We start from the raw sequence: 13,172 nt of genomic DNA, 5'->3' as shown, positions 1-13,172 counted from the left end.
GTGAAAAATTTTGATTTGAGCTGCCTGAACATAACATTAGTCAGTAGGCTTGGGCCGATATTATAATAATATTGAATACATTATTTTGGATATCGCCCAATTTTGGATATCGCCCAAGCCTATTAGTCAGAGCAGTTAAAATAACCGAGTGAGCTGATCAGAGTTCAATGTCATGGACCCTTTAACAGGACACATGGCTGTTGATGGACACATACTGACTTTTGGGGGAATTGATCCAGTGACGTTTTGGTTATGGGACGGACTTTCTGGCTGGGCCATCCTTCAGCAGAGGGGATCCTGAGGTTTTAGATTAGTCTCATGACATTTCAGCCTCGTGATAGCTTGTCTGTCCTCTGCGATTTTCCTCCCTCTCAAGGAGACCCATATAAATCAGACACATAAACATCGCTCACGCTGCATAGCTTCATTATCTTTGCATTGTTCTAACAGAGACTGTTTGTTCCAGATGTCACCCCAAAGATCTTTAAGTCAAGCTCATAATACAACCTCGACGGACTGCATGTCCCCTCTTTGTTTCCACAGTGGAAATACTGCGGCTCTGAGCTCTGACAGTTTAATTGCTGTAATCTGAAGATGCGTTGTAGCTTAATCTCTGCCATAGTTATGATCTGTATTCAGCACCAGGGGGAAATGGCGCCACTGCAAATCACACAAGGCCTTCTGGCAGCTGTCCTTGTCGGGCTTTTTGATTTGGTACTAGAGGAGCGGAGGCACTCATTCAAAAAATCCTAATGGAGAGGAATGAGGGACGCGTGGGTGTTGCTGATGGTAGTGATTTGCAGGAATGTGCTTCTCTGTCTGCAAAATGCAAACACATAGGCCAGGGTCTTTTTTTTTTTTTTTTTTCGGACCACAGTAAGATCCAAAATTAGAATCACAATCACTTTAATAGACAAGTACAATAAATGTACAAGAATTTGGCTTGGTGACATTGATGCTGAGACGCTTTATAAGTAAAAAAAAAAAAATGTATCTTCTACCTCTTTCCTTGTGTTATTTCTGTTATTTCTATTCATAGCATTCTCTCTGTTCAGGAATATTATCAGGGTAGCTTTAACCCTTTTTTTTCCCAGCTCTGGAATGAAAACATTTCATTAGTGAATTCAACTGATTAGTTTCATCTCAACACAATCAATAGGAATGTAAATTAGGCCCCTGGTAAGAGGATTATAACTATATTAGAGCCCAAATACAGTACTTATATAGCAAAGACCATTTATTCCATCCTTTACTTAGCGGTGTGGTGTTTTTAAATTAATGATTTGTGTCTCTATGCAACAGTCACCATGAGCATGTTTCACTTACACAGGGCATTCCCCCTATTAGGAATTGTATTCATGATCCTATCCTCAGGGACTCGTTAATATTCCAGGTTTAACTTGATAAATTAGACGGGTTATTATCCACAGAAGCCACACTGGCTTGTGATCCTGCTGCGGAGAAGTCTCTTTTAACTCCGCTGCATGCAGATTCTCAGAGACTGAAACATCTACAAACGCTCAGGCAGGCAGGGGTTTGATTTTTCAGTATTACCGACATAATGCACAGCCAGTAATTGAAAGGGCCTTAGCAAGCTCACTCATAAATAGTATTTCCAAATCCTGTCTCTTTTACTCAGCTAGAGAGAAACCTTTACGTTCATGCTCTTTTCCTGAACAACTTTAAAAAGGTGCAACACTTAATGAAACCTAAGTTCTTGTATTACTAACATGAGCAGCCAATAAACTCCAATAAACTTCCTGACTACATCCCTGCGCTTTTAGCCTTTAGTTTTTTTTTAAACTTTCAGCATTGAATCAAGCGAGAAAAAGCCTCTGATATCACAGTTGCGGCGTGTTCCCTGCAGGTGTTTACGTTCGGCTGGAGGGAGGACGTCCGGGTGGGCGACCCCATGCACACCAAGAAGGTTTGCTTCGACGCCATCTCCCACAACAGCCCCGTCACCCTGTACGACTGCCACGGCATGAAGGGCAACCAGCTGTGGCGCTACAGGAAGGTACGGGAGGAGAAAGTGGACACTGGGTTCTAATAACAGAACGTGTTACCTGCTTATTTCCCTCTCTCTCTCTCTGTCAGTCTGTCTCTCTCTATCTCTTTCTCTATATCGCTTTTGTTCTCTCTCCCTCCCTCTGAGTAGAAAATAACGAACCTGCCAACATAATCGCTTCAACATTAATGGTTGCTAGGTTATTTTATTCATTGTACACTTGGTTTGTGCACTTTGAAACTAGAATCTACCCTAAAGCTGAAACCCCACTGAGGGAGCTTGAGGAGACCTCATTATGCTTCTATAATGCTGTTACAATGCACCAACTGTGGTGTTACAGAAAAGTGACGGAGAATAATGGATCACCACTGGAGACTACATTTCCATTTTTTTTTACATTTCGGGCATTTAGGCTTTCACATCAAGCGTGTTTGAAGCAGTTTGTTTGAACTTCTTGAAGTTTGGTCCTCGCTTCACACAGAAACTGATGCAAAGCCGTCAAAATAACAGAACTGCTGCAAAAACTGAACGGTGGCTGCATTTGGGAGTTGGGAGACGTGAATTGTGGACACCTAACCTAAACAAAACTGGAACTGGAGCCGCTGGCCCTTTCTGGTTGTTTTTTTGTTTGTTTTTTTCTTGTTGGAGGATGTGTAGATGTGAATTTTCCCGCATTTCCACTAAAGTACTGGAGCTTTCAGGCATGTTGTGATCATGAGAACCGTGAGAAACATAAAATGCCGTGGTATGTATGACGGCACATTCATACAGCACTCACAGAGTCAAGCCATAGAGAAAGCATGTAGTTCAGTTTGTCTTTATAGCTGAAAACAATGGCATTCGAATGCAAGTGCGCACCAAACAATAATCTTTCTGTTTTGAATCCCCCTTGCCACTAAAATCCCTAACTTTGCAGGATGACAGGTTGCCAAAACTCTGTCCAATAAACAAGCTACTTCTGAGTCCATGTGACTTTTGTTTACAAGGCCTAGTTGACTTGTAACCTAAACAAACCAAATCAAAAATGCAACCACTATTCTGCTGTAGTAATCACAAATCAGGTGGCTTGTCCATCACAATTTCTCAGGCTCTCCATCCAAATTATATTATTTGCCATTTTTAAATTATTGTTTACGTTCTAGCGAGCCAATGCCATCGCGAGAAAGATTTGTGTCTCAGAAATAAACACAATTCTGCACAGTCAGATTTCGGTGTCATTGAACATTTACTGATTACATCATATCATGGCTGTATTGAATCGTGAACCTAGGGCTGGGCGATAATTCAATATTATCGTGTATCGTCTTTCAGTGGAATCATATCGTGATGATATGAAGATATTTTGATATCATGACACACATTTCTTCTGTCTAAATTGATGATGACAAGCAAATTTTACTTAAAAACTCTCATAAAATGAGGTATGGTAGGAATATTATTTGAATATTTCTGTTTTGTTTGACATCACACCTAACATTACCATTCGGTTCAATGAGATGAACATTAATTTGATTATTTAATGTGATTTTGCATACATGAACCATATCGTGATATATATACTGATATCGAGAAAAATCCCTATGATTATCATGATATTGATTTCAACCATATCGCCCAGCCCTACGTGAACCTGATATCACATATCGAATCGTATCGTGAGATAAGCAGATCGTCTCATCACAACCAACCATCAGTCAGATGCTCTCTCCTATTCTAAAAAAGCTAGTAAAATAGTGAAGGTGGCTGATTTCTCACTCTTGGTTGATTCTACACATCATCGGGCATATTTCCTCTTTCTTCTCCCTCTCTCTCCCCCCCCCCCCCCCCCCGCAGGACAAGAGCCTGTACCACCCGGTCAGTAACAGCTGCATCGACAGCAGCCCTACAGAGCGCCGCGTCTTCATGAACACCTGTGACCCCGGCTCTCCCAGCCAGCAGTGGCTGTTTGAGAGAACCAACGCCACGGTGCTGGAGCGCTTCAACCGCGGGAACAACTGAGGCCGCCGCACGCCACGAACCGTAGAGATCCACCAGACGGACTAGCGACCATCGACTCAGAGAACGCAAGCGGGAGTGGAGCTGGAGCTGCTGCTGCTGCTGCTGCTGCTGTGAAAATGGGGTTTAAGTTTTAAGTTCATTCGGATCCCCCACATAGCCGGGCGCCGCGGTGACAGCTGTTTCCCTTTGTGGTCCAGTGGGTTGTTTTGGGGGGTGTTAAGGGGGTGAAGGAGGACGGGGAGAGCATTGGGCAAGCTGGTTAGACAACATCGGTTAGGGGAGAGATTGAGTCGAGGTTTTTCGGGAATTGTCTTATGCTTTGATGGATGGGTTTCTGCTGAAAGGTGACTGTGTGCGTTGGAGGTATTTGGTCTGTCACAGTGTCAGGTGGTGGCGGGTCTATCTCACTTTGTGATTGGTTATCTGTCTTTTCTCAGTTTCTCTCTCTCTCTCTCTTCCCTCCTGCCCTTTGTCTGTGTTTCATTTTGTCTCTGCCTTTATCGCCTTTCTCCCCCCCCCCCCTCTCTCTCTCTCTGTCTTTTTGTGCACATTTTTCCCTCTATCTACCTCTATCTATCTACCCTTATCCCCCCGTCTCCATCTCTTTCCCTTTTCCCCCTCTTGTCTTTCCCAGCTGCCTTTGCCTCCGTGTCCGTCTCTATCTCTGTGCATGAGTGCACCTCCGCTCACCTTCTCCATTCTCCTTCTCAAATCCCCTTATGTCTCCCCGGCTCTGACAACCCCCCCGGGGGGGCTCCTGCTGAGCCAAAGTCATCCTGACACCTGGGTGAAGCCAGGCAGAACCACTCTGAAAATCACCTTGGATTGATTCTCTTTTACATCCCCATTGTCTCTCTCCCTCCCCTCCCCATCCTTCCCCATGTCCTGCCCCCCGGCTTGTAGTTTCTCATGGTCGGTGCTTCCTCTGTGCGGTTGGAGGGAGATCTAGGTGGGCAGCGATGCCCTGAATGCACCACATGGAAGCTGACAAGAGAGCTTAAGGGAAGGAAACGCCAACCTGCAGCGCACCTCGCACTCCTCCCTCTATCCTCTCCCTCTATCCTCTCCCTCCTTTTCTCTAATCATCTGTAGCTGTGTCTGAGTAGTACGCAGCTATGCTACTGTGCCACGTTCTTCTTTTATTACTCAGAGGCAAGCGGTATCTAAGGCGGTGGTGGTGATGGGTTTGTGAGCGGCGTGCGGTCTGCTGCTGCCGGGGGGGTTGTTTGTTGTTGTGGTGGTGGTGGTGGGGGGGGGGGGGGGGTGGTGATGGGGGCGGGAGCGGCTGTCAGAGTTCTTAAAATCTCCCCACCTACAGTCTGCCTGCCTCCGCTGGTCTGCGGAATGAGGCCAGTCAACCACCGGAACGACCTCATCACAAACGGTCTAGCGCGGGGTCACGACGCGTAGCAGCAGGCTGGGGGACGGGGGGGGACGGGGGGGGACGGGGGGGGGGGGAGAGGGGGAGGGGGGCTGACCGGCTAGCTGACTGGCTAGTTGACTGGCAGGCCGGCTGATTCGCAGCACGGCTGGCTGGCTGCCCGGCTGACACATCAGGTTAGCGGACGGTGACCGGGAAGATAGGAGGGGGCGGTGGAGTGGAGTTGGTTCTGTAGGTAGGCTTGCCCCGAGGTCGCTCCGGGACTGAGACGAATGTGGCGGTTTAAAATGCATAAAGCACTTGTAATGATAAACTTGAATGAAATCTTAGTGCCTTGTTGGAAGAAGAGTAGATGTAGGCCTGGCTGGGTGCCGGTGGAGCTGCTGCCGGTGGTCCAGATGTCCGAGGCGAGGGAGGGGGAGGGGGAGGGGGAGGGGGGGGGGGGGGGGACAATTCGCTCAATTCAGAAAGTGAAAACCTGGGAATCTTTCGCTATGAAAAAAAACCTCTTATAAGTAATCATGTACGCGATCTGAAAGGAAATGATTGAGAATGAAAGCTTGATCGTTGTTATGTAAATTCTATTTTTTAATTTACAATTGGAATTGAACAATGAATTGACCTCAACCCCAGTGCAGGACATCTAAGGCGCCACTGGCATTGTATGTGATTCTTGTATGGCTTTCTAAATGAACACTAATGTAATTGTTTATTGGCTGTGAATAGAGCTAAAGAGACTATTTAACCATGTTTTCTCCTGCCTTGAAAAGTTACCCATGGCCCTATGAAGACCCTCCTTATATGTTGATCATGACGTCATGCTGTTGTTGGATGTTGTTGGAGTTTTTTTTTTTTTGTTTTCTGATTTTTCTTGTTCAACCCAAAATACTTCTATAGGAAAGGGCAGTGAAATACTGATTTGCCTATTTTACCATCCACCTTTTTACACCCATCTAGTTTCCTTAAAGTGAAATGTTCTTTATTCTGTCTTTTGTTTTGATGCTTTGGTCCTAGTTTAGCCGATGATCTAATACAGTTTCTATGTCAATGCAATGTATGTTTGCTATGCTGTAGGGAAGCTCCGGTCTGTGCCTTCATCAATACGCTAATCCTGTTTTGTGAAGCAGAAAAATGTAATGTAGTATTGTGGCGTGTTGGATTTCAGCAGTCAGTAGTACACCAAAAACCATCACATCCTCTAACATATACTGTGTATTAGTAGAAGTTTTTTTTCTGCACACATAAGGAGAAATTTACATCAAATAGCATTGTGTAAAGCAGTAGCAGTGTGCAGGTGAGGCTGAAACCCAGTCAGACTTAATATAGATCCTCACATAAACAATTAGGACATTATACACCATTATACAACAAAAACAAAAAAAATATATTACTGAATATATCGGCATCACATTGGCACATTTTTGTCATTATCAACTCCAAAAACCCTAATATGCAAGGTTTTGTGGCCAAGACATCTTAAAATTTTGTGTTCTGCTTTGAGTTCACCGCTAGCTTATTGTTTCCCCTAATATTGCGTTACAGATCTATATAGTTATATTTTTTCCTATCTGTCTGACTGGGTGTGGATTGTGGAATGGGTATTATTATGGGTATTACAAACCAACCTATTGGTTTTACCATAAAAGCTTTGTTCTTGACTTGCTCACCACATGTAGCTGAATTTCTGCTTTTGCCGCGACAGATTTTGTGTCCTAAACATGTCGCCATCGCAGAAGTCCCACTTTTTTTTACACATTGCAAAATCCCTTCATGGAAAGCAAACACACAACATTAGCAGTGGTGAGCTTCCCAATTTCCACTGGGTAGAGTTAGATGATTTAACCTTCAGTGTCCATATGCAGTAAAGCTGGACAGGAGGTTAGTGAGCCGTGAAAATGCTAAATTAGAAGTGATTTTAGCTTATTGATCATGTCCAAGCATTCATTTTTAAATTGAAATATATTTTAACTTTATAATGTTTTGAAATGGCTGAGGTAATAGGTAAGAATATTTTGTTGGGTAAGTTGACTGTATTGTGCAGGAAAAACTTCAGTACCAGATGCGTTAACATTTTAGGCTTTTAGCTGATGCTGTTATCCAGAGTGAAATATGATTGATTTGTTAGTGAAGACTGATCAGGACACTTGGCTGTCGATGGACACAAACTGCAGGCCTACAAGCCTAGTTTTCTACTGTAACTTGAAGACCGGGTTTAGAAAGAGACGACTATAGAAGTGATGTATTCATTGAAAAACCAAAGGCATGTGGTATATTGTGAACGATTTAAAAAAAAAACAAAAAAAAAAAGGTAAAATACATAGTTTGAGTAACCTTTTTTTCTGGCATTTGTTTGGATCTTTTTTTTTTTCATTTAATTCACTTCAAATTATACTCACCTATTCGCTACTTTCACTGCAAACCTTTTTTCCTGTTTGACTACGATACATTTTGACAGTTCTGGGGTCCATTCATCATGTCTGTCTGTACTGTATGATTTTGCCAACCAATGACAATCTTAGACCTCATTTATTTTGTGGCAGTTTGAGAATGGAACATGTATCACTCATCGTTTTTATGCAACTCGTCCACCTGTGCTCCTCTTTCAAAAACCTTGACTTAAATCAGTAGTGGGATCTAGGCTATTTAATCATGTGACTTTGTTGTGAAGGACTATTTAACAGGAACACTGTACCTGTGGACTAACAGTTTGGAGTCTTTAGAAGGGGGAATACACCGGGCAACAGTTTGGGACACATGACAGGACGATGCACTCCTACATCCATCTTGCATTATAACTGCAAACAATTTGTTCTGTGTTATACTGTAGAACCAAATAGTAGCATAAATAGTAGAACCAAGTAGTATATTTAACACAAACTCTCTCTCAACCAACTAGTTTCCAGACCATTCTTTGTAACTTCTGAAAAGAGAACAAAATTTGTTTTAATTTTTTTCCCAAGTCTTGATGGAGCCAAAGAGCTGCAAAGGTGGGATTTCTACATTGGAGACATCCGTAGAACATTTTAGCCCTCGAGAGATGAAACTTAAATTATCCCTGTGGGGGGGGGGGAATTGCTAAAAAAAAATATTGCCCAAAAAGTTGCCAAGTGTATCGCAGCCGAGACGTTCGTTAAAGAGAATAAGCTTGTGAAATCCACAATTTGTATGTGTTGTTGCAGTACATTGAACCTTTCCATTGCACATGTAAAATATGTTTTGATTATGTCATATTGTATGGTTTGTAACTTGGGTCTTTATGCTAACGCTTAACAATCGCGTTATTCCACTTTATTAGCCACTGTGTTAAAAGTATTATAAATGCACAACAATACTGTAAATGTTTCATGAAAATCTCCCAAATACATAATGTACTTACAAGAGTATAAAAATACTATTTAAGTACAAAGTGTACAAATACAACTTTTAGCTTTGCATCGTGTTGTTACACTCTTAGTACAGTAGACTGTGTATTAGGAGGATTTTCATTAGGTCCTGTCAGGTTTTTTGTGTATTTACAGTACTTTTCCACAGTTGGTACAGTGGAGTAAGGCCATTGTGAAAGTGTTACCTTGTTTTTGTATCGTGGTATCGAAGTACATTTTTTTAAGGGCCAATTTTTCCATGATGTAGTCAGATTAAATTTGGGTGAGCAATGTAAAGACGATACTTATTTTATAAAAGCGAAGGTTTCTAATGTCTCAGGCCGACGTTGGCCAGTCACACAATGTCGTGTACATGTGTGTGCGATTTTGATGTGTAGGGAAGTGTACATTTTGTATCTCATAAAATATCCGATATTTTTTTCTACTGACATTACGACTGTAAAAGTGTATTTAGATATTTAACATACTGTACAACTAAACTGGAATTGTATGATATTTTTGCTGAAATTGTAAAATAAAAAGGTTTCTATATTTGGATGATAAACTGTGGTCAGCGTCTGTATTGGGGGAAGGTTCGTGGGGGGGGGGGGGGGGGGGGGGGGGCATGCCGCCATGTTGGAGGAGAGACAACAAAAGGAAAGATTATTGCCTCTTCCTCCCTGATCTTTTTCTCTTTTTTATAGTACAATTCGAAACCATTTCCACCAAACAAAACTTGTGCATTTTCTTCAGTTTTTTTTCATAGAGGAAGTGGTGATAACATTACAATCCGTTTTCTTTGTTTCCTTGAAACCATTGGAAACCACTGACTAACTGGTCCATGACAGCCCTTTATTGATCTTATTTTTAATCATCATCATCATCATTATTATTATTTTAATCTTGTCTGAGGCTGAAAAATCGAAACTACAGCTTGGAGCTGCGCTGCCCGGAGTAACCTGTAGCCTTCCCATGTGTCTTCTCCATATAAAACTGCAACTGCTGATTATGCTTTTCCTGACAACACTAACGAGGTTTAGAAAAAAAAAGAAAACAGCTGGCAGAGTAGAATTTCAGAGGATTTTCCACTCTTTCCTCTCACTCGCTCGTTATTCGTTCTTTATTGCCACCCGTTTCGCTTGATGTTTGACAACAATCGGCACGTTTTGCAGCTAAAATTGCGCCGACTTTTATCGCCACGTGAACGGGGAACTTTCTGAAGACTGCAGAGATTATGGATCTCGGGGGTTTCTTTCATGTATTTTGTCACTCAGTTGCTTTTATGTCTTCGTATCTCTTAGAGTGTCGCAAGAAGTGAGATTCTATTTCAGGGTGCGTTCACACCAAGTACGTTTAGGGTGGTTTTTCTCTAACTCTGGAGCGTTTTATTCCTTTGGTCGGGTTAGGGTTAGGGTTAGGGTTAGGGTTAGGGTTAGGGTTAGGAACTCGGATGGCACCAAATAACTGAAAATGTGGGTCAGAGGACTGCGGTGTGTTAGAAGTAAGAACATAATCCAAAACAACCCTAAAATTATGGGTAGAAGGAGACGGATGCGGTTCCTCGTGCTTGGAAAGCCTAACAGAACAAAATGAAGTCTGGACTGACGCTCATATTCAGCTATTTCTTCATGTGTTCTTAACTGGTATGAACACCACAGAAGAAGAGACGGACAAGTCCATCACGTTTAGCTAAAGTTACAGGAACTGGAATCAGGTTTGTTTTGACTCAGTTTCCAGTCTCTCATGGTTTGTCATATTTTCTGCCACCGAGTCGTCTTGGTTTAGGGTCAATAAGAAGTTTACTTTGACGTTTGGTAATTTATTTCCAATATGTAACATCACTTTCTTTTTTTGTTTTGAGATCATTCGGATTATCCGGACTGAATGAAGGCTGCAGCTCTTTTATTTGCGGCCGGAGAAAGGATGTTGCCCAAATGTTGCTTTAATAACTTCAGGTAATGGAATGGAACTGGCGAGAGAAAATGGTTTCTCTTCTCTTTTAATCCAATTTGTCAACATGTTTTTGTGTTTTTTCTGCTGCTCTCTGCTCATCTGTTTCATCTCCGCTGTGTTCAATAATTCAACAGTTGTTTTTTTGTTTTTTGTTTTTTTTTTTAAATCAAGAACATCAAAATAAAAATTGCAAACAGCTCTGGGAAAAGCTGGTCAATTTTCAGCCATCCAGCTCCCAGAAATACTGACTCACTGCCTCAGTCTGTTGTTTAGACTGAGGAAAGCAGCGCTCACATACAGTGGAGCAAATCCCCAAATCTGCAGTCAGGAGATCAGGTGAGTTCTGTGCGATTAATTGTTTTCAAAATATTCTCTCCACCACCTCTTGAAGTAGCTTTGATGCTAAATACAGCTATAAAAAAAAGTATTCATCTCCTTGACCTTCTCATTTGTTTATGTCATTGATTCTTAAGGCCTGGGACAAAACACTTCCCACGAATAAAAGAGCAGCTGTTGTTGAATATTAATACAATTTTAATGTTAAAACTCACCGGAGGTCATGTGAAGGCGCTTTGCAGAACTCCACTATTCATTTTATTTGTTTCCAGATTCTTTCGAATCAAATCTGCTTCATCATCATTTATCTCTCTAACCTTCAAAACCTGTTTGATTGACATCTGCTCATAAAACATCCCTGTCCAGCTTCCACCTGTTTCACCGCAGAAAAAAAAAAAACTCATAATGGAGGAGAGATGGATCCTCGCTGTCTCCGGTTTTCCCATTAGCTCTGATGCATCTCTTATTGAGCACAGGGACAAATAAAAAATGTGCATCAGCATGAAGGAAAGTCTCCAAAACAGTGAGAGTGGATGGGGTGAAGAGAAGTTTACTCGCATCTATATATGCATTTATAGTCCAACATTCAATTGGACTATAAATATTTGGTCGGCAACTCTAGTCTGAAACTATGAGCTGTCATTTTATTTCTCACATGGAAGAAGGATTTTGTTTTTTTTCTATAAAACGCAAGGAAGTGGAATCAACTGCCATCCATAATGCCACATTCATGTCATGTTGGATTTATTGTAAATAGAAGCCGCCAACTCTTAGTCGTGATTACAAGTAGGCTATTGGGATTTTTTTGTGGGCAGTCCAACATAATACAAATCTACCGGTTACATTCATATACAATCATCTCTACTTACTACTGAAATATCAGTAATGTCTGCTGCGGTTCATTTATGGTTGATTTTAAATTTATAAATGAATATTTGGGATGTCGGGGCGCTCAAATGAGTTATATACGCAAAGACTTCCTAGTTGTAGCAATGACATTTTATTCAATATTGGATGTGAATGCGGCAACAGGTAGTTAACACAGCATTGGTGCATCCTACACAATAAAATCCCATTAAAATGTTTTGCATGGATTTTATATGAGATTTGCTATCAATTTTTTTTAAATTGGAACAATATTTCAAAGAATATCCAAAATATATAACTACGACCAAGAGATAAAGTCTTAATAAAATGTTAAATACTTTCACTCGTACGTAGTTGAATACTTTAACTTTTTTGTTCTAGATTTTTTTTTTTTGTTTATAAAACTTCATCAGAATAAGCTTTGTGGCAGCAGCTTTATCAGATCCACACACAGAGGGGATTTGTTTGTCCTTTAACGCTCCGCAAAGTGTCAGAAAACGAGGAAGAGGAGAAAATCCTCCATTCCCTTCTGCGACCTGCTGGATAATTGGCTTTCAATCACGTTCTCTCTCTTCAGTGGAGAAGCAGGATCCGGGTTTCATGTAATGCTTTGCCTCGGACGAAAGTGAGGATGACTGGAAATTACTGCTGAGAGGTTCCAGAGATGTCCAGCAGATTATGCAGGCTTGAGTTGGTGGCCACCGTAGTTATTGATTGTGGATTAGGGCTTTGATCCTGTATTGCCACGTTCAGCTCACGTTGGTCAGTCTTTATTATATAACCACTATAATAAAGTCTGTTTACATTTTTGTACCTGCGGGCTGCTGTGGTTTCTTTTTTTTTAAAACAATTTATTTATTGACTTTTTCTCAGAAACAGAGCAGTTTACAGGAGAAAACACAGAATTGAAGTATCAAGGATATAAAAAACAAATAAGATCAAGTAATAATCTCACAAGACTAGTCCCCCCCCCCCCCCCCCATCCCTACCTCCAGACAAGGGCCATAATACTGCTGTGGTTTCTTTTGGGAATCCATGCTTTTGCTAACTCATATGTGTCTCATGTTACTGGCAAGGAATATCTCTAGTATTGTTTAGCTATTTATTTATCCCTTAGCTCTGCTCAGTTACTGGGATTGACTCAGTCTCTTCTTACAGTAAGGTTAGACCACCAGCTCAGGTTTCTGCCAATGCTAATGTAGTTTGCTTGTCCTGTTTTCCCGGTCTGTGTGCTCCTGTTGGTTCATGTTGGCCGTGTCTGACCGAG

General features: G+C 41.7%; 1 protein-coding gene across 2 annotated transcripts in view; it reads left to right on the top strand.

Moving 5' to 3' along the window:
- The window catches only part of LOC139641481 (polypeptide N-acetylgalactosaminyltransferase 10-like), a 96,307-nt gene extending 91,106 nt beyond the window's left edge, over positions 1-5,201 (top strand). For both annotated transcript variants that reach the window (XM_071515894.1, XM_071515893.1), the window contains 2 exons: positions 1,868-2,017; positions 3,842-5,201. In XM_071515894.1, coding sequence (XP_071371995.1) covers positions 1,868-2,017; positions 3,842-4,006 — 315 coding nt within the window. In that variant the 3' untranslated portion in view covers positions 4,007-5,201. The remainder of the gene's footprint in view (positions 1-1,867; positions 2,018-3,841) is intronic.
- The last annotated feature ends 7,971 nt before the right edge of the window (positions 5,202-13,172 follow it).

This window comes from Centroberyx affinis, unplaced genomic scaffold (genome assembly GCF_046629955.1).
Source record: "Centroberyx affinis isolate AG114_WGS23_722 - 3 ecotype Tasmania unplaced genomic scaffold, CSIRO-AGI_Caff_v1 ptg000377l_1, whole genome shotgun sequence".
NCBI classification, from domain to species: Eukaryota; Metazoa; Chordata; class Actinopteri; order Beryciformes; family Berycidae; genus Centroberyx; species Centroberyx affinis.
This window is presented reverse-complemented; position numbering and strand designations above follow the sequence as displayed.